Consider the following 20,601-nt stretch of genomic DNA (forward strand, 5'->3'; position numbering starts at 1 on the left):
AGCAGGAAGGAGGCTGAAGATGTGGCTTAGTGGTTAAAAACCTAGCTAGTTGCTCTTCCAGAAGATGGGTTTAATTCCCAATAACTACATGGTGGCTCACAGCTATTTGTAAATCCAGTTCCAGCGAACTGAATTCCCTCTTCTGATCTTTGAGTACCAAGCATATAATAATGGTGCTCAGACATGCAGGCAAAAGACCTAGAATAGAAACAAAATTAAATATTTAAAAATAAGAATTATTCTGGGTATTGTGGTGCACACCTTTAATCCCAGCATTCAGGAAGCAGAGACAGGTGGATCCCTGAGTTTGAGGCCAGCCTGACCTACAAAGCGAGTTCCAGAACAGCCAGGGGTACACAGAGAAACCCTGTCTTAAAAAACCAATAATCATAATCATAATGAGAAGGAGGAGGAAGTGGAGCAGAAGAAGGGGGAGAAGAAGGAGAAGAAAACTTATTTTTTAATAAAAAAAGAAGGAAGGAAGGAGGGGAGATAGTTTTATTTGTAAAGTCCTTGAATATAATCCCCAGAATCCACATTAAAAACTAGTCATACAAGCATTTAATCCCAGTACTCAGGAGGTAGAGGCAGGTGAATTTCTATGAGTTTGAGGACAACCTGGTCTATATAGGGAGTTCCAGGACAGCCAGGGTTACATAGTGAGACTCTCTGTCTAAAAAGAAAGAAAGAAAGAAAGAAAGAAAGAAAGAAAGAAAGAAAAGGTAGTCATACTGAATGCTGACACATGCTTGTAATTCCAACAACCAGGAGGTAGGGACAGCCAGATTCCTGAGGCTCACTAACCAGCCACCCATGCCTAATTGGAGAGGTACAAGTTCATGAGAGACCCTGTCTCCAAAAAATAATATGGATTCCTGAGCAGTATCCAAGGTTGACCTCCAGCCTCCACATGCATGTGAACAGCCATGCACATGTGCATACATGTGCATGTAAAGAAAGAGAAGGAAGGAAAAAGAAAAGGGCATGGTTACTACAACCCAGTGTCCTTGGCACTCTATAACTGCCCTCAGTCAGAACTTGCATTCTGAGCACCTCTCTAAAATGTAGACCATCCCTAAATAAATCTGCTGTGCAGGGTTGGTCTGAGAACGAGATGACAGAAACACATTCAGCCCAGTGCTTGGTACAGAAGAAGAACACACAAATGACTTTCCAAGGGCCAGTAGATAAGCACCACGGCTAGGGAGGTTAGGTCACTGGCTAAGGTCACTTAGCAAGAAAGGCAGCAAGGGGGCTGGAGAAATGGCTCAGCAGTCAAGAACACTCGCTGTCCTCTCAGAAGACCAAATCCAATTCCCAATGCCCATATTATGTGGCTCACAGTCACTCCAGCTCTCTTTTGGCTTCCACATGTACCGATATGCACATCACATGCACATACAGAGATAAAAGTTCTCAAAGAAAGGAAGGCAACACAGATCCAGTCTAAGAGGTCAAGCACTCCAGAGGGCCCTAGTCCAGGATGACTAACTGGAATTTTCTGGCCTCCTCTCTCCCATTCTTCCTGCCCAGGCTCCTGGAAGCCGACTCTAAGTCCATGCGCTCCATGAATGGCTCCCGGAGGAACAGCGGCTCCTCACTGGTATCCAGCTCCTCAGCCTCCTCTAACCTGAGCCACCTGGAGGAGGACACATGGATTCTCTGGGGCCGCATTGCCAATGAGTGGGAAGAGTGGCGGCGGAGGAAGGAGAAGCTACTCAAGGTAGCCTGAGGCAGATGTGCAGATGGGACACAGGGGCAGGAGAGAAGGGGCAGGATGGCAGAGGTCTTTGTGTTTGCTTGCTTTCTGTTCTGGTGTGATGGCGAATACCTATGACCCCCACACTCAGGACACTGAGGCAAGAGGCTTGCAGGTTGAAGGCCAGTTTGTACTGCATAGTGAAAGTTTGTGTCAAAAAGCCAATGGCTTAAAAACAATATGGGTGCTGGGGAAATGCCTCCATCTCTAAAGTGCTTGCTGTATACACTTGAAGACCTCAAGTTCATTCCCAGCTCCTGTAAAAAGATGAGCATGCTGGCACATGCTTGTAATCCCAGCACTAGGGAGGCAGAGACAGTCAGATCCCTAGAGTTCTCTGGTCAGTCAGCCTAGCCCAGTGGACAAGCCCCAACCTAGTAAGAAACCCTGTCTCAAAATACACTGTGGATCAGCAGGTAAAGGTACTTGCTGTCAAGATTAACAATCTGATTATCCTCAGGTCCCACATGATAGGAGGAAATCAATTCCTTCAAATGCAGATGGAAGTTGTTCTATGACCTCCACATGTGTGCTGTGGTATATACTACACACACACACACACACACACACACACACACACACTAAATAAATAATAAATGCAATTTAAAATATAACAACAAAACAAAAACCAAGACAGATACCTCTGAGGAATGACAACTGAGCCTGACCTCTGACCTCCACGTACACGCATGCACATATATATGAATATACACACAAACAGAAACTAGGCATGGAATTGAGTTTGTAGCTTAGTGATAGAGGAGTCACTGAAGGATGGGGGAGCCCCCAGTCAGCACCATGATTAGCTAAGGAGTGACTCAGATGTCCTCTGTACCATTCTAAAAGCATGGGTTGGGTTGGCCTTGGGAAGGCTGCAGTGCATGGGGCAAAGCCAGCCCTGGCCTCTCTCCCTACCTCACCCCTCCCCATAACAGGAGCTGATCCGGAAGGGCATCCCACATCACTTTCGGGCCATCGTTTGGCAGCTCCTGTGCAGTGCCACAGATATGCCTGTCAAGAACCAGTATTCAGAGCTACTCAAGATGTCCTCACCATGCGAGAAGTTGATCCGCAGGGACATTGCTCGCACCTACCCAGAGCATGAGTTCTTCAAAGGCCAGGACAGCCTGGGCCAAGAAGTCCTCTTCAACGTCATGAAGGTGAGACCCCAGCATTGCTCTAGCCACCTTAGCAACAACCCGACTTGAGATGGCTCTGTGGGGGCTGGTGAGAACCCTGCATTCACACAACCTCTTTCCCTTCCAGGCATACTCCCTGGTTGATCGGGAGGTGGGTTACTGTCAGGGCAGTGCCTTCATTGTGGGCTTACTCCTCATGCAGGTACGTGGCCATCCTGGGGTCCATCTCCAAGAAATGGGCACAAGAGATTTCCCTATATCCAGTGACCTCCTAGGGCCAGAGCCTTCCTCAGCAGCCAGCTCACTATGACCTCTGACAAAGGCCAGACTAAGCCCCCTGTGGATGGATACAGTGGGGTTAGGCACTTGTGCTGCCTTGGGTCCTGATACTGTATCATCCAGGACAAGGACAGGGCTTAAGGAACAGTTGGACAGGGAAGAACCATAGGTCAAGGATGTAGGTGTTTATGGGGGCTCAGGGACTCCTCCAGAGAAATCAGAAGGCACAGGACAGGGAGAAAGACACTTAGGTGTGAGTGGGGATGTCCTGACCAGGTAGATGAGACTGGAGTACTACTAGCAAGGTTTAGGTACAGTTCCATTGTTTCCTGCCAGTGGCCCTCGCAATAACATCAGCTATGGGTTTTCCATCAGTGCACGGTACTGACCATATTTATGGTTTATTGGATGGGTCCCAGTAGCCAGGTATAGGAACAATAAATATAAGCGGGACAGAAACCAGCCCCTGTGGACCATGTCACAGTCCAGAGTCTGAGTATGCCCTTCTGTGGCTCAACACACACCCACACTGCTGGTCCCTCCAGATGCCTGAGGAGGAGGCGTTCTGTGTGTTCGTACGACTGATGCAGGAGTACCGGCTGCGGGAGCTCTTCAAGCCCAGTATGGCTGAGCTGGGACTCTGCATCTACCAATTTGAGTACATGCTACAGGTAAGCAGGCCAGATATCTCCAGAAAGCCCCCAAACTGGAAATGCTAGGCCTGAGAAATCACCTTTGGGAGCTGAAAATGTGTCTCAGTTGGTAGGATATTTGCCTATCATGCATAAAGCCTTGGGCTCCATCCCTAGCACTTTATAAACTGGGCGTGGTAGTACACGTTGAGGCAGGAGGATCAGAAATTCAAGGTCAGTCTCAACTGCATAGTTTCAAAGCCAGCCTGAGTTTCATGAGACCCTGTCTGAAAGAGAAAAGGGGTCAGGGAAAGAGATGACAGAGGTGATGTCCTGGAGCCTGTCGAGGAGATACACACCTTGATCCTAATGCTTGGGTTTATGAGATTGTAGGATAACAAGTTCAAGGCCACCCTAGGTTACTTAGTGAGGGTCTGTTTCAAAATCTAAGAGCTGGGAGATTAGAGCACTTGTCATTGGTAGAGGACTTGCTTAGCATGTGTAAGAGTCCTGGTTTCAATCCCTAGTTCTGAGGCGGAGGAAGAGGAAGAAGTGAGGGGACATGGGAAGAGAGAGAAGGAAGAACAGAAGGAAGGGAGGGAGGGAGAGGGAGGCTCAGGCTCAGAAAGGGACTCGTGTCTTGTCCCCCAGAGATGAAAGAACACAATCCTGGAGCGTGCTGGGAGGGACAAGTCTAGCCGGGACAGAGGCCCCTTGACTCTGAAAGAGGCTCCCAGAACCACTAAAGCAGATTGGGAGGAAAAGGACTGGCTCCATGTGCTAAGGGTGTGGTGGAAGGAGGAAAAAGTGTTGTCTGCCTGCCTCCGCTGATTACGGGGAAGCTGCAGATGTCTCCATTTATAAATAGCAACCCCCACAGGGCTCACTCCTGGATGGCAGACAGAACCTAAGTGTTTATGCTGCACACACACGCATGCACGCACCATTCTTATACATACTGGCCAGCTACAGAAAGGAGTCCATGGCAAGAAAACTGTGCCCCAGTGAGTTATCCGTGAAGGCCCCCTCTTTTAGGTTCTGAGGACAGGGGAGTAGAGCTCCATAGGAGTTGATAGTCACACAGACAGGAGGTTAGGCACCTACAAAAATGAATGTAGAGGGCTGGGGTAGCAGGCTTGCCTAGCATTTGTGAGACTCTAGGTTTAATCCCCAATATACTTCCCTACCCCACAAAAAGAAAAGAAACTTCATAGCTGGGCATGGTGGTGCACACATTTTTTCGTTGTTATAGTTTTGTTTTCTTTTTTGAGACAGGGTTTCTCTGTAGGCTGTCCTGGAACTTGCTTTTAGACCAAAAAATAGGTAGCAACAGCTGGATATGGTAATGGATGCCTTTAATCCCAGCATTTAGGAGGCAGAGGCAATCAGACCCCTGTTAATTCATTAGCCAGTTCCAGGACATCTAGGGCCATATAGTGAGACACTGAATCAAAGAAGATAGTAATATCAACCTCTGACCTACACACCACACCCTTACACGTACACACACATATGAACAGATACACACATACCCACAAATAGAAAATAATTTGATTCCCTGCGTCTGCCCTCCTCAAAGCTAAGTGATAGCGACCCAGGCTGGAATACCTAAGACCTTCACAGCCTAAGATTTACAGAGCCAAGCAGATGTGCATCTATAGCACAGAGTCACTGGCTCAAGGACTAAGCCCCCAAGCTCTGACTCCTTCTCTAGCTAGCTTCCCCAGTGGTCTGCTACTGTCTAATAGCCAGAAGTGGAAGTCAATGGCACTTTGACAGGCATTTCCTCAAGCCTTGCTTTCATCCCCATGTCACTCAACGGTTCAGTCCAGCTGAAAAAGACTAAGGGGGACCTAGGTTTCCCAGGATGGGTCCCCAAATGCTCCTTGGAGGTGAGGGGCACTGAGGCTCAATGCCTCCTTCCCCGTGCCCACCAGCCTCCCCCTCCTCACACAGGAGCAGCTTCCGGACCTGAACACCCACTTCCGATCACAGAGCTTCCACACATCCATGTATGCATCATCCTGGTTCCTCACACTTTTCCTTACCACCTTCCCCCTGCCTGTTGCCACCCGGGTCTTTGACATCTTTATGTATGAGGTGAGTGCCCCATAGGGCACCCCTGCCCACTCCACTCTGCATGTGGAAGGAGTCACATCCCACCCCAAGAAAGAATCATGACCAATCAACTGGACAAAAGAAGGGCTAGGGTGTGAGGAGGGTCTGAGCTTCCCGGTGGGAGGATAGGAAGCTCACTACAGGGGCCTTCGGGTGGGAGAACTGAAGGTTCACGGGCTGTGATTACTTTTGCAGGGACTGGAGATTGTGTTCCGAGTTGGCCTCGCTCTGCTTCAAGTGAACCAGACAGAGCTGATGCAACTGGACATGGAAGGCATGTCTCAGGTGAGTCAGGATGGCTGGGAAGGTGAGACCGCCTCTACCAGAGGTGACAGGCCCAGGAAACCTTCCCTATGACCAGAAGGGAACTGAAGATAAGGCTGGTTGGTAGAGTGCTTGTCTATCGTGCATGCAGTCCTGGGTTCCATCTCTAGCACTACATAAACAGGCATTCCAATACTCAGGAGGTAGAGGCAGGTGGATCAGAAGTTCAAGGATAACCTGAACTCTACAAGATTCTAAGTTATGAGGCCCTGGCTTCCCAATGGAAGTCATTCCTGAGCATCTGGGATCCTTTCTGCTATTCCCGAGGCCTTCCTGAGGAACCCAGGCTCTGTCAGAGACAGCAAACTAGGTAGCACTGGGAAGAAAGTGAGACCAGCACTCAACTGATGGGGAGGTCCTATCCACTCTTTCCCACCCACTTGTTGCAAGTTTCCAAAGCTTGCCTGCAAATTAACCCTGGCTGAAATTGGAGACTTTACATATGGTTTGATCCCATCTCTTATCCTGGGGGGCAAAGGAGGGAACCAGCATCTTGCTTGGGGTAGCCTCCTACCCTGCCCCTCCCTGACTAGGCCTGCTCCTGGCACAGTATGCTAGAGCAGAAGCCAGTTTTCCCCTCACCATGGTTTCCCTATCACACAGGCTCCTACCCCCTCCCAGCATCTTCCAGCTGGTGCTTCAGGAAAGAATACACAAAAGCCACAGTTGTTTCTGTGAACACGGGCATCCATTGTCCAAGACTGCCTGAGGGGGCCAGCTGGGCGGAGGAACAGGACCTGTTGTCCACTGGGCTTGTCTACCCCCTTCCTGAGGAAGGTTTCCCCATGCTTAGACCCCATTCATCCCAGCCCTGCCTTCAAAAGGTCCTCTAGCCTGATAGTTTTTAACTTAACTTTATTTATTATTGTTGTTAATGTGGGGATTGGGGAGAGGAAAAAAGAGGGAGAAGAACCCATGGCAAATGGTTAGATCACAATACTCACAATTCTCTCCTTCAATTCTCTCCTTCTACTCTGGACTCTGAGGCTCAAACTCTTTTTTTTACTGTTGGCTCCAGGGACACAAGTCAGGTCAGTCTAGGACGACTAGCCAAGCTGATCCCCCGCCACACACACATCCCCACCCCCAGTCCTGAGCCTGATTCTCTCAAGTTTCCCCCAAAGGCATCCTGGGAAGGCAGACCTTCCGGTCTCCCCCAGCTGTTCCTTCTGCAGTCATTCAACAAATGCCGGCTGAGTAGTCAAAGTCCACAGTCTAGGGGCTGAAAGGGAGAAGCTCCTGGCTGTAGCAGGATACAGTGACTCCTCAGGCAGACCGCGATGGTCAGGACCCTTGTGACAGTGACTCCCTGTGTCCCCACAGTACTTCCAGAGAGTGATCCCCCACCAGTTTGACAGCTGCCCGGACAAGCTGGTCCTCAAGGCTTACCAGGTCAAGTACAACCCTAAAAAGATGAAGAGGTCAGTGCCCGGGAATGGAGATCCCGAGAGGGAATCCCTCCCCAACCCCGGGGAGGCCGGCACGGTGACCTTACTCCCTGTCCCCACAGGCTGGAGAAGGAATACGCAGCTATGAAGAGTAAAGAGATGGAAGAGCAGATCGAGATCAAAGTAAGTTCCAGAGGCATGGGGGAGGGAAAAGATAGGTGCCCTGGAGGCTTTCCCTCGCAACTCCAGAGATGGCCGCTAGAGGGCAGTCCTATTCAGCGCATGGGTGGAACGGGCTGAACTGGGCAGCGAGCCTGAGGCTCCTGATGACCCTTGCAGACATGACCTTTCCTTCACCTGCCAGCCCAGCGTGGGAGCGCCTGTCCCAATTTGCACGTTCCAAGAGGTGGTCACACAACAGTAAACAAACAAGACAGTCAAAATTCTTTGCCTTCAGACCCCTGAACCCCCATGTCATGGGGCGACTGTCAATAAATCACTGAAGTGGTGTGAACTCCAGATATCATACAAGAGAGAGCCAGATGTGCCTTGGAGACACTTCAGGTCCAGGAGTCCAGTCTAAAGGGCCTAGCGTAGCAGACATGGACCTGGTGGGCAGGAGAACACCCAGAAGGTTGAGAGAACAGGGGAGCCTTCGCAGTTGGGGGCTAAGAGAAGAACAGCTCAGGAAAACAGGATATGTAGGCTAGAGTATGGGCCCCCGCTGAGGGTCCTGGATGCACTAGCAGCTGACTTGCCAGACCATCAGAATCAGTTTCTTGAGTGCGCAAAATCTCTAAGCCCAAATTCACCTCTTGATAGCCTCTGCTTTACCCCTTATGTGATTTTAGCTGTTCACCCAACAAACATTGATTGAAACAAAGAAGAGACTTGGTCTTAAGTAACAAGGATGTGGCTTCCCAGATGAAAGCACTCTTGAGCACCTACAGTCTCACAGTATCTCCCCAAGGAGCCCCAGGCCCTGCAAAATAGAGTCCAGGGCAGGACTTAGAAGAGGGGAAAGAGGAAGGCTCATACCCAGCTAACCCTTGGGAGGCCCCACTTACCCCACCTACCCCACCTACCAACTAGCTACAGGTCTCCAAAACCGGCTGGCCAAGAATGAGGGTCCTGCCACCCAGTATGGAAGACAGACAGGGACACAAGTCCACACACAGACCTGGTTCTGTCCTATCCAGTTGATGAGTCGACACGGTTAGCACTAGTATCCCACTAAGGACCAGGTGTGATCCTAGAAGGTGAATTCACCTCTCTGAGCCTTGGAGTCCCCATCTGCAAACGGGCTTCTGCTGCACTATTCTTAGTACTATCAGCCTTGTGGGCATCATTCCCACCTCCTATATAAGTCAGGGGCAGAACGCAGATGATCCAGATCACCTCTCACTTGTGCCTTCAAGCTGAAGCACCTGGCCCAGCTTGAGGGGTCCAGAAAGTGTTCTATCCTGAGTTTGTGAATCAGTTTATAAGGAAGGAAGCTTGAGTGTTGCACAAGACCAAAATGTGGTTCTTGCTGTGTGCAGACAAGGGACCTGCTCTCATCTGGTGACCGTGAGGACTCAGCAATAAGACAAGAATGCTAAAGACCCTTGGGGCCACAGGCCAGACTGAAAATTTCCCCTGAGATTTCCCCGGAGACCTTGAAGAGTCAGGTGGATGCCTTCATATAGGGCACAGGTGTCCTGCAGTTTGGTCTTTCACTTTTGGTCTGTTTTAAAACATCCTGATTTGATGCCAGGCAGTGGTGACACACACTTTTAATCCCACACTCAGGAAGCAGAGGCAGGAGAATTTCTGAGTTTGAGGTCAGCCTGGTCTACAGGATGAGTCCCAAGACAGCCAGAGCTACACAGATAAACCCTGTCTCAAAACAAAAAACAAAAACCACCCTTACTTGTTTGAATCAGGTAATACAAGATAACAAGGACATGGACAATTGCCTTTGAACGAAGAGTGTATTGGGGCTGGGGCTGTAGCTTAGTGGTGAGCATTTGCCCAGCATACACAATTTCTTGGGCTCTATCCTTAACACAGAACAAAAGGAAAAGAAAAAAAAAGAGGGCAAAGGAAATGGCTCAGTGGGTAAAGTGCTTGCTGTGTAAGCTTGAGGACCTGAGTTCAATCCCCAGAACTCACATAAAATAGCCAGTTGTAGTAGTGGTATTCTTTTGATTCCAGCACTGGAGATGCAGAGACAGGCAGAAAATGAGCAACTTTAGCTAAATTGGCGAGTTCTAAGTAAAAGAGGAGAGGTGAGGCTGTGGGGATGCCTCTGTAGAGTGCTTGTCTACAAGTGAAGTGAAGGCCTGAGTTCAGCCATCCTAGAACCCAACAGAAAAAGCCAAGCAAGGTTGGTGTGTATTTGTAACCTGGGATCAGGAGAAGTAACAGGCAGATCCGTGGAACTCATTGTCCAGCCAGCCTAGCTCAATCCATGGGCTTCAGCTTCAGAGAGAAACTGTATTTAAAATCTAAAGTGGAACAGGTATGGTGACACACGCTTTTAATTCTGTCAGGCAGTTAAAGCAGACAGATATCTATATGTTCAAGGCCAATCTTGTCTACATAATGAGATCTAACCCAGCCATGGCTACATAGTAAGACCCTGTCCCAACAAACACAGGCATGGTGTCACAATCCTTTCATCCCAGGACTGATGAAGTGGACTTGAGAGGAACAGGAGTACAGAGTTTTCCTCAGCTATATGACAAATTAGGGGCCAACCTAGGTTACATGAGACCCTGTCTTAACAAATGAATAAAACAGGCTGGAGGCATGGTGGCACACACCTTTAATCTCAGTACTTAGGAGGCAGAGGCACACTAATATCTGTGAGTTCCAGGCCAGCCCAGGGCTTAAAGTGAGACTTTTTCTCAAAATATAAATAATAAAATAACCTTAAAGTAAATAAGTAATAATTTCAAAATAAATCATTTAAAGACTGACCTCTGGCCTCCATATGTATGTGTGCACTAGGGCATGAGCTTAAACACACATGTCTGTGCATACACACACAAATACATAGACGAAAGAAAAGAGAGTTGGTTACTCTGTTTCAAGAGGAAAAAAACAGAACATGTCAGTCAGAGAACATGGAGGCAGCACTGGCCAGAACCTTCAACACACTTTCTACAGGAAGGAAGAATAAAAGCAGGGCAGGTGTGTGTCGTCAGGCTCAGGGCCAGGCAAGGTAGGCAATGTAAGCAGGCAATTTGAGTGATTTTTCTCAGCTTCAAGGAGCTTCCTCCTAGTATTTATATCAGCACTGGACCATTAGGATAAGAGTGGTGTCCATTTAGTAAGCTTCAGGTAAAAGAAGGTTGAGAACTTTGGTTCTGGACTTAGTGCTTTTGTATTGGAAAGAAAACATCCACTCCTGCCGTCTAGCAATTAGTTAGTTCTGAAATGTATTATCTCTCCCAAGATAGCAAGGCCTCAGGACGCTGAAGCATCATAAAACAAGAGACTTTCAGAGTCAGCAAGTTGGCTCAGTGGGTGAAGGCATTGCCACCAAGTCTGATGACCTAAGTTTGATCCCCAGGACCCACATGGTAGAAGGAGAGAACTGACTTCTGCATGTTCTCCACAGGAGGACCATGGCATCTGCACACACAAACATATAAATGTAAATACTCAAATGCAAACTTTTATTTGAGGATTTTTTTTGTTTTGGTTTGCTTTGATTTGTTTTTTGTTTTGTTTTGTTTTGTTTTAGATGGGGTCTTCTATGCAGTCCTTACTGGTCTTGAACATGACTCCCCAGTACTGGGATAACAGGCATGTGACACCATGCCCAGCCTCATTTACTTATTTTTATTGTTTGTATTTCTTTTTTCTTTTATTTATGTATATATGTATGTATTTATTTTAAGTGGTTTTTTTTTTTGAGACAGAGTTTCTCTGTGTAACAATCCTGACTGTCCTGGAACTTGCTTTATGGACCAGGTTTTCCTCAAACTCGCTGAGATCCACCTGCCTCTGCCTCCCAAGTGCTGGGATTAAAGGCGTGCGCCACCACCATAAGCTGTCTTCATATCTGCAGTCCTGCCTCAGTACTGTAATTACTGTGCCACCATCTTCAACTGGAAAAAAATTGAAACAGGGTCTCATATAGAGCAAGTATATGACCTAAACCTGCATTTTAGCAAAGGATAATCTTGACCTCCTGATCCTCTTGCCTCCACCTCATGAATGCTGAGATTAGAGGTGTGTGCAATCACAGTTTATAGGGTCTTGGGTATTGAAACCGGGACTTAAAGCATTCTAGGCAAGCATTCTACCAACTAAACTACATCCCCAGGCCCCCACTCCAAATTTTTTTGTCAACTGACTAGTGTATAGCCCTACATACCCCTCATTCATTCTGCCTCCTTTTTTCCATTTTGGGTAATCAGCAGAGAGAGGACTCATCAGCCAGGTCTGTCCAAGCTTCTCTGTGGGTGGTGGTGCTAGGTGCAGTGATCAGCTGAGTTCCATTTGGACAGAGCAACCTAGGAGTTACAGGCTTCCCTGTCTCTTAAACAGTCAACCCTCCCTGGCCTTAAACGGTTCTGATCCAGCCTTGCTGAGAAGCTCGGCTGAGGCTCTGCTTCTCTGACTCAGCTTCCTTACACATGATGTGAGTCAGTGACTATCAGATCCATGATTTGCTCTAGTTGCTTTCTGGGTGTTTATCACTGTGTCTCCCCCAGAATCAGTCAGGACCTATTCTGTGTAACCAACCCATAGCAAGTGTTCTAGCTTCATTTCTGCTGCTGTGATAAAATACTCTGACAAACAGGCGGTCTGGAGAAATGGCCCAGCAGTTAAGAGAACCGGTGTTCACAACTGCCTATATCTTCATCTCAAGAGATCTTCTGGTCTCTCTAGTTTTTGCATGCACATAAAATAAATAAATTCTCAAAAAAAATTTTTAAACTTAAGACAAGAAAAATATTTATTGTAGCTAACAATTGCAGATAACAGTTCACTGCGACCAGGGAAGTCACAGCAGAAAGAGCTTAAGACAGTTGGTTACATGGCATCCAGTCAGGAACAAAGGGATGCTTGCATGTTGGTCAGCTCTATTTCTCCACACTTGTAGTTCAGGATTTCCTGCCTGGGGAATGGTGCCTCCTACAGTGGGCTGGCTCCTCCCACATCAATTAAGATGATCAAGAAAATCCCCTACAGACATGTTCACAGGCAAACTCAATGTAGACAGTCTTTCATTGAGATTCTCTTCCCAAATGATTCAAGATTTTATCAAGTTGACAACTAAACCCAACCCTCACAGCCAGGTAGGCCTCTCAGCTATCTACTAATACAAATCATGTATTCATAACCAAGAGGCTGAGGATGCTAGCTACAACACAGCTGCATACATCAGCTCTCTAGAGGGTCATGGGGGAACCTAAAACCACAGATACTTACCCTAAATTCCTCATCACAGAATAGAAGGCAGAGCCAAACATGGCATGATGCACCTCTATAATCCCCTACTCAGGAGATAGAAGGATTAGGGCTCAAAGCTAACTATACTATATAATAAGCAGGAGAATAATAACCAAGGCAATGTCTCTAAAAGGCCCTGGGTTCTATCCACACCCTGGCATCACACCACATACACAGCATCATGGTACACACCTACCATCTCAGTTCTCAAGTGGGAGGAGCAATATCAAGGAGACAAAGGCAACCTTGGCTACACAGCAAGTTCTAAGTCAGCCTGGAATGTATGAGACCCTGTCTCCGAGACAATGATTAAAGCAAAAGTCTCCTACATGTTCAGCACAGGCCACAGTTCTGAGAGAGGGCTTCTTCCAGAGAGGTCAACTCAGGGGCTGGTAAGACCAAAGCAAACAGTAGTCAGCACTGCCTGGCATCAGCTTCTCCCCAACACAGAAGCCTTTGCCCTTGAAAGATTGAGGCAGACTTCTGAGGACAGTGTAGATGCTGACTGCTCCTTACACGCACACACACACACACACACACACACACACACAGAGAGAGAGAGAGAGAGAGAGACAGAGAGGAGAGATCATGCCATGAAGGCATTCTGGGTTGTTTCTACTGAAGGTTTGGATTAAAAAAAAGAAAAGTCATTTTGAACTCAGGAGGCAGAAGCAGATAGATCTCTGTGAGTTTGAGGCCAGTCTAGTCTACAGAGCTAGTTCTAGGCCAGGCAGAGTACACAAAGAAACCTTGTCTTAAACAAAATTATCATCAATTTGAGACAGTATCTCATGTAGACCAATTCAGTATGTAGCTAACGATGAGTCCGAATTTATGATCCTCCTGCCTCTGCCTCCCAAGCGTGGAATTACAGGCATGTACCACCAGCCGGGACTTTGTGAACCAATGGCTACCATGTGTCCTACAAAAGCACTCTGCCAACTGAGCCACATTCCTAGCACCAAATCCGTTTTAACTTTTATTTTATTTTATTTTGTGTATGTATATGGGTGTGTATGCAATAGCATGCATATGAAAGGCCAGAAGACAACTTGTGGGAGTCACTTCTCTCCTCAGCACGCACCTTTATCCAAGAACCATTTTGCAGGTCCTCAGTATTTTTAATGAGTCATCTAGACAGGAATATGTCTCATTTTCTGAAATTTCTGACCCAGAACAAATGGTCTCTAAGGGGACCTTCCTTGACCTCTGTGGTTGGTGAATGGGGATTAAGTGCCTATAAGCGTTCCGATATGCTCTGAAGTGCTCTTCTTCTTTCTCTGTAGAGGCTTCGTACAGAGAACCGACTGCTCAAACAACGGATTGAGACCCTAGAGAAGGTGAGGAGTGTGGGTACCAGCTGCTAGGTTTCAAATTTCCAGGCCTCAAAACACCCAGCAGCCATTAAGGCTGGGTCATTGCTCCGTTCTGAACCAGTTGACTTAAACCTAGGTAGGGAAGGCATAGTAGCCATACTCTTGTAATCTCAGCACACAGGAGGTGGAGGCAGGAGGATCAAGAGTTCAAGGCCAGTTAGCCTTGGCTACATGAAACCCTGTCTCAACAAAATATGTGGGTGGCCTTTTATTCAAACGCCCGCAACCCCACTTAGATTTGGGCTGCCCTGTTATTAAGGATTCTTGGAAGGCTTCATCCCACTCTGGATCTCAATTCAGCCCCTAGGGTTGCAGCTGAATCACAACTCAGTGGATGGCAATCACAAACTACATGGGTGGGAGGATGAGCTCTCTCACTGGGCCACAAGGAGCCCTAACCTGTAATTTGTCAGTCTCACCCTAGAAAGGAAGAGGGGCAGGATGGAGGAGGGGGGAGCCTTACCACTTGAGGTAGAGCTGCATGGATTTGACCTGGCACCCTACTAGATTAAGGATTGGGGGTGGTTTGGGTGATTTAGCATGACTCTGAACTCTACTTCCTGCTCCTTAGTGCTCCTCATTTGACTATTCGCCAACCACAAGGAGGTAGTGGGTCACGGAGAGGATGTTATTACCACACCAAAAGCCTCAATTCTTGTTTTCTCTCAAGATTAAAATGCATTCCCTGTCCCAGCCCTCTCTGAAGAGACATTCCTGCTGCTGAGTTTTCTCAGCCCAGTGCACCCCGATCTCCCCACCCATATGAACCCCCCTCCAGGACGGAGCTGGCTCTGGCTTTGGTCTTTCTCCGGGTCCTCTTCGCTGGTTCTCTGGTCTTCACTCCTCTCTCCCCTGCTTCTAGAGGTAGCCCACTGCGTTAGTGACAAGTGGTTCTTGTCTGTCTCTCCCCCTCTCCTGTCCCCTGCCTTCTGCTCTGCCTCCTTCCCCTGTTGCTGGGAACCCCCTTCGCCTGGTAGGAGAGCGCGGCCCTGGCTGATAGGTTAATCCAGGTACTGTAGCCTTTCCATATACCTCTGCACTCTCCATCCCAGACCCTTCCTGGGTCACTGCACAAGACAGCCAGTAACCACCTCTTTCCTGGCCACTGCCATTCTGGGGGCAAGGGGGCAGGCCTGGCAACTTGCATGGAGGGAGAAGCTTCCAGGGAGACCAATGCTTTGAGGGAGGGGGGCATGTGATCTGGAGACAAACACCATGATGGGAGGCATTGGTGGGAGTGAGTTTAGGAGAAAACTTACACTCAGCATGGGCAGGAGGCTTCCTCCACCAAGGGGCAACAGATGCCAGCCCAATAGGGCGCAGGACCCTTGAGCGTTTGGTTGTAGGCCTTGACATGTGTTGTGCTAAGCTTACATGAACGTGCTCACCCACAGGCATGCATGCATAATTGCAGGCACACACACAACCCTTCTGACTCCTCTCTGCTTCTGCTGCCACCCCATCACCATCTCTCACTCGGCTGCTTCTGCTGCTGCTTCATTCTTGGATGGCTTTTCTAGAAGCTTCTGCACAGCACCCAGTGGCTCCGAGCCTGGAATGGGGGACAAGGAGTATCAAGTTGGGTGGGAGAGAGGATGTGGGTGGAGGAAGTGGCCCCAGGGAGAGGTGTATTCCACCTCTCAGAGGCCTTTGGCACTGGATAACAAACTTTCTCTTCATTTGGGGCAGAGGCAAAGAGCCAGAATGAGGAAAGAAGCCCAAGCTTGGGAGTTGGGGGCATTTGTCACTTAAGCTGGCAGTACCTCCAGAATGTCCAGTACTCCCAGGATCCATCAGGTGGCCTGTCCTTGCCTGTCTCCACCCTCACCATCCTGAGGCCTGCTGTGGGGCACCCCATCCCAGGCTCTGAGCACTAAAGGCCATGCCTGTCTCACTCTGCCCTTCTCACATCCTCTCTGAGCCTCCCAGAGGCCAGGCCTGGGACCAAAGCAGATAGTCACGGCACCCTTCCCACCCCCATCCTCACTGTGCTCAGGGGCAGGTGACACGGGCACAGGAGGCTGAGGAGAACTATGTCATCAAACGGGAGCTGGCAGTGGTGAGACAGCAGTGTAGCTCGACCGCAGAGGACCTTCAAAAGGCACAGAGCACCATCCGGCAGCTGCAGGAACAGCAGGTACCAGGCGTGTGGGTGGGGTTGACTGGCAGGACCACACCTCCCACAAGCCCATATGCCACTCCTACCTTCTGGCCCTCGGGGACTAGAGCTATAAGGTGGGTAGGGGTATCCAGAGGCTAGAGTGGATTTGCTGTCCCTCACAGCCAGCTACCCCTAGACTCCATGGGACATCCTAAGATTTCCATTTCCCACCCTGAGGTGAGTTGTCTTATCTTGAGACTAAGCAGTAGGGTTCCTCTGAGAAACAGAGAACCTCTGGGTGCCCACTATGAGGAAATGAACAGGTAGGTAAGGTCTAGACCTATTGTCCTCAGGCTCAAGAGGAGCATTAAAAAGGGGGTATGCCAGAAGAGGGCACCTCATGAGGCCTGAAGTCCATTTGACCCAGGAAGTGATGCTGGCACAAAAAGTCAGAATTCCTAACAGGACAGAGGTCAGGTGACTGGCTGCCGAAGGGGGTGCCTTCCAAGGCCAGATTGGGATGGTCCCCTAAAGAAATGCCCTCTCAGGCAACCAGAGCAGAAAGAGAAGGTCTTGGTTTTGACCCAGAGGCCCAAAGGGAACTTTCTTCCCTCCTGTCGTTACCTGTTTTGAAGTGGGGTCTGAGGGGCCCCCACCCTTCCCCTGGTCTCTGACCATGCCATGTATATGATTCCACAACTCACTACACTGCAGAAGCACATGCCCTGCCCATGGTCCTGGGACTGAGTCTTGGAGGCTCTCAGAGGCATCCTGGAGTCATGGGAAGTCCCATTCCCAGCATCCTTTCTGTGCAGTTTTCCCTGGAAGGTAGCCAAGCCAAGTGCCATGAACAGAGCATGGGCTCTACCCAGGATGCCCCAAAACTGGCCCTCTGACCCATTAGCATGGAAGCTAGCCACTGTGCACAGTCTTGACCAGGGACCATTGCTGTTCTTTGTCTCCAGGAAAACCCGCGCCTCACAGAGGACTTTGTGGCCCACTTGGAGACAGAGCTGGAGCAGTCACGGTTACGTGAGACAGAGACTCTGGGGGCCCTTCGAGAAATGCAGGACAAGGTTCTGGACATGGAAAAGGTATGGCTAGGAAGGAGACAAAAGTCTTGAGTGAGTTTTAGAAGCTTCAGAAGCTAGGCATTGCCACATACACCTGTAATCCCACCACTGTGGTAGAGAGATGGGAGGATCTCTGGTTGGCTGACTGGTCTTTAGCCTAGCTCCAAGTTCAGGAAGAGACCCTATCTAAAGGGAATAAGGCAAAGTGATGGGGTCACCTCTTATCATCCTCTGGCCTCTTCAAATATACACATGCCTACACACACACACACACACACACAGAGAGAGAGAGAGAGAGAGAGAGAGAGAGAGAGAGAGAGAGAGAACAAGAAGAGGCAGCCAGGAAATTGCCTTACTCTCATGTCAGTCAGTTCCCATCAGAGAGGAAGCCCCTCTCTCCATGCTGCTCTATAGCCTGTTGCCAACTAGGCGTTGTCCCCTACACCACCACAGTCTCTGCACAGGGACCCAGGGCTCCTCATCCCAGAGCTCCCCATGCCCTTGAACCCTGCCTTAAGTCTCAGTCTCAAATCATAAGTGTTGCATATCCCACTACACTGTGCATATCTCCCCACTGGAGCTGAGGTTCCAGGATGCAGGGAAGGAAAGGCTGACAGGGGAAGTCCCAGACCTACTAATTAGGACTGCCTACCCACTCTTCTCTCCCATGAAGATACTCTCCAGAGGGAAGCTAGGGCCATACTTTCCTCCCTGCAGCCCTGGAAGTGGGCAACCAGACTTCCTGAGTGCCTCCCCGGCTGCTTTGTGGGTTGATGTAACTCAGACTGAGGATGTACTTCAGTTGGTAGAATGCTTGCCTAGCATATATGAAGCCCCAGATTCCATCCCTAGTACATTCCCATAACTCCAGCCCCGGGGAGATGGAAGAAGGAAGATCAGCCATTCCGGACCATCCTTAGCTACAAGTCTGATTTCAGCCTGAGTTACCTGAGATCATGTCTTAAAAAGAAAAAAGCCAAACCAAACCACAAAACTCTCCTGGGATCTGCCACAAAGTCCTTGAAGTTGAGAAAAACCCCTTCCCCAATATCAACTACAGCTATGTGCGGGCCAGAAGCCTCAGCCCCATCAACATACTTTCTCCACACAGGAGGGAAATGTGCCCGGCCTAGACCTGTCTTGCATTCCTCACCCAGAGCTAAACAAGACTCAGTAAGGACCAGGCCTACCGAGTTACATCATGAGCACCACCACACCCCAGCCACTGGGCCCTCTCCACACCAGGACAGAATAGAGGCTGGTCCCCAGTCTGTCTGTTTCTGGGGAGAGCACAGGGTGCTGCAGACGCAGTTCTCAGGATGGCCATGGGTCTGAGAGGGTGGAATCTTGCAGCCCCTGCAGACGCAGTTCTCAGGATGGCCATGGGTCTGAGAGGGTGGAATCTTGCAGCCCCTGCAGACGCAGTTCTCAGGATGGCCATGGGTCTGAGAGGGTGGAATCTGGAGTTGAGAGCAGACTTGCACTCAGCTTAGCTGCCCCGGTGTGCTTTATGTAATTAGCAGTAATCTTTACAGGAGGCCTCACAGTTCCAGGGGGTTTCCCAAGGACAGACTTGAGAGAGTAGAGCTGTTTTTGCACCCATTTGCAGATAATGAACCCTGACTAGGGTTACAGGAGGGTCCTCTTCCCCTGGGCCTAGTTCCTGCTTCCTTGGGTATGTGCTTCTTTCTCTGATCAGCTGCCCCAGGCAGAAAAAGATCCGGGTAGCAGGGAGGCCCAAGGCATGGATCCTACAGTTTAGGCAAGGAGTTAAAGCAGCTTTCCTGTCTCCCTGCAGAGAAACAGCTCATTGCCAGATGAGAACAATGTAGCCAGGTTGCAAGAGGAGCTTAAGGCGCTCAAGGTGCGGGAGGGCGAGGCTGTAGCCTCTGCGCGGGAGCTGAAATTGCAGCTGCAGGAGCTCTCAGACACCTGGCAGGTGAGAACGGGTGGTGAGAGAGCCCCCAGCAGGATGTGCCCGGAGCAGCTGGTGGGCCTTACCTCGGGGCTGGTCTCTAGAACCCCTCCAGCCATTCTTCTAGGCTCATCTTTCCCGTGGTGGCCGCTGGAAGGAGTCCCCGCGGAAGCTGGTCCTGGGCGAACTGCAGGACGAGCTCATGACCGTGCGTTTGCGCGAGGCGCAGGCCCTGGCCGATGGCCGCGAATGGCGGCAGCGCGTGGTTGAACTGGAGACCCAGGTAGTCCATGCCTCCGCGGGACAGGGACCCCCACAGGGGGCCCCTTGACCAAACCGCGACCACCCCTCTCCTGCTGCTATGTCCTCTGGTCCTCCTTTCCAGGACAACATCCACCGCAACCTGCTAAACCGTGTGGAGGCAGAACGTGCAGCTCTGCAGGAGAAGCTGCAGTACCTAGCAGCGCAGAACAAGGGACTCCAGACTCAACTCAGTGAAAGCCGCCGCAAGCAGGCGGAGGCTGAGTGCAAGGTACAGCCCCTGCCTGGACCCCACGACCCTACCTGGGACCTTGCCACCTCCTTAACCCAACCTCTGTACACCTCCTTCCCCCCATTTCAGAGCAAGGAGGAAGTGATGGCGGTGCGCCTTCGGGAGGCTGACAGTATGGCCGCAGTGGCGGAGATGAGGCAGCGCATCGCAGAGCTGGAGATCCAGGTGAGCTGCCGGAGCTGAGAGGAGGGTGGTGCCCTTGGGCTGGCCATGCTCTGACTGCCAGTACTCTGGCCTTACCGGCAGAGGGAGGAGGGCCGTATCCAGGGCCAGCTGAACCACTCGGATTCTTCGCAGTACATCCGCGAGCTGAAGGACCAGATTGAGGAGCTGAAGGCCGAGGTGAGAGCAAGGGTTGCTGGCGACAGGCCAGACTCTGGTGCAGGGACCCAGATGAAGCATGAAGCTAGGAGGGTAAGGGAGGAGGGCGCCTGATGGCCAGGCTTTTGTGTGGGCACATCAGTCTACATCTCCAACGCGTGGGTGCCCCCCC

The 20,601-nt window shown here is 49.9% G+C and overlaps 1 protein-coding gene across 3 annotated transcripts in view; it reads left to right on the forward strand.

The window, feature by feature from the left end:
- The window catches only part of Evi5l (ecotropic viral integration site 5 like), a 43,433-nt gene that overhangs the window by 18,222 nt on the left and 4,610 nt on the right, over positions 1-20,601 (forward strand). For 2 of the 3 annotated variants that reach the window (XM_041677791.1, XM_041677789.1), the window contains exons 3-19: positions 1,534-1,723; positions 2,695-2,919; positions 3,026-3,100; positions 3,723-3,848; positions 5,766-5,909; positions 6,123-6,212; positions 7,575-7,672; positions 7,762-7,822; positions 14,377-14,430; positions 15,444-15,476; positions 16,463-16,603; positions 17,533-17,661; positions 19,439-19,579; positions 19,683-19,838; positions 19,941-20,087; positions 20,178-20,273; positions 20,355-20,450. In XM_041677791.1, the coding sequence (XP_041533725.1) occupies positions 1,534-1,723; positions 2,695-2,919; positions 3,026-3,100; positions 3,723-3,848; positions 5,766-5,909; positions 6,123-6,212; positions 7,575-7,672; positions 7,762-7,822; positions 14,377-14,430; positions 15,444-15,476; positions 16,463-16,603; positions 17,533-17,661; positions 19,439-19,579; positions 19,683-19,838; positions 19,941-20,087; positions 20,178-20,273; positions 20,355-20,450 (2,002 nt within the window). The remainder of the gene's footprint in view (positions 1-1,533; positions 1,724-2,694; positions 2,920-3,025; positions 3,101-3,722; positions 3,849-5,765; positions 5,910-6,122; positions 6,213-7,574; positions 7,673-7,761; positions 7,823-14,376; positions 14,431-15,443; positions 15,477-16,462; positions 16,604-17,532; positions 17,662-19,438; positions 19,580-19,682; positions 19,839-19,940; positions 20,088-20,177; positions 20,274-20,354; positions 20,451-20,601) is intronic. The other variant, XM_041677790.1, reaches the window with a different exon arrangement.

Source organism: Microtus oregoni, unplaced genomic scaffold, assembly GCF_018167655.1.
Source record: "Microtus oregoni isolate MIOR12 unplaced genomic scaffold, Mior012 000029F_ref0000214, whole genome shotgun sequence".
Taxonomy (NCBI): Eukaryota; Metazoa; Chordata; class Mammalia; order Rodentia; family Cricetidae; genus Microtus; species Microtus oregoni.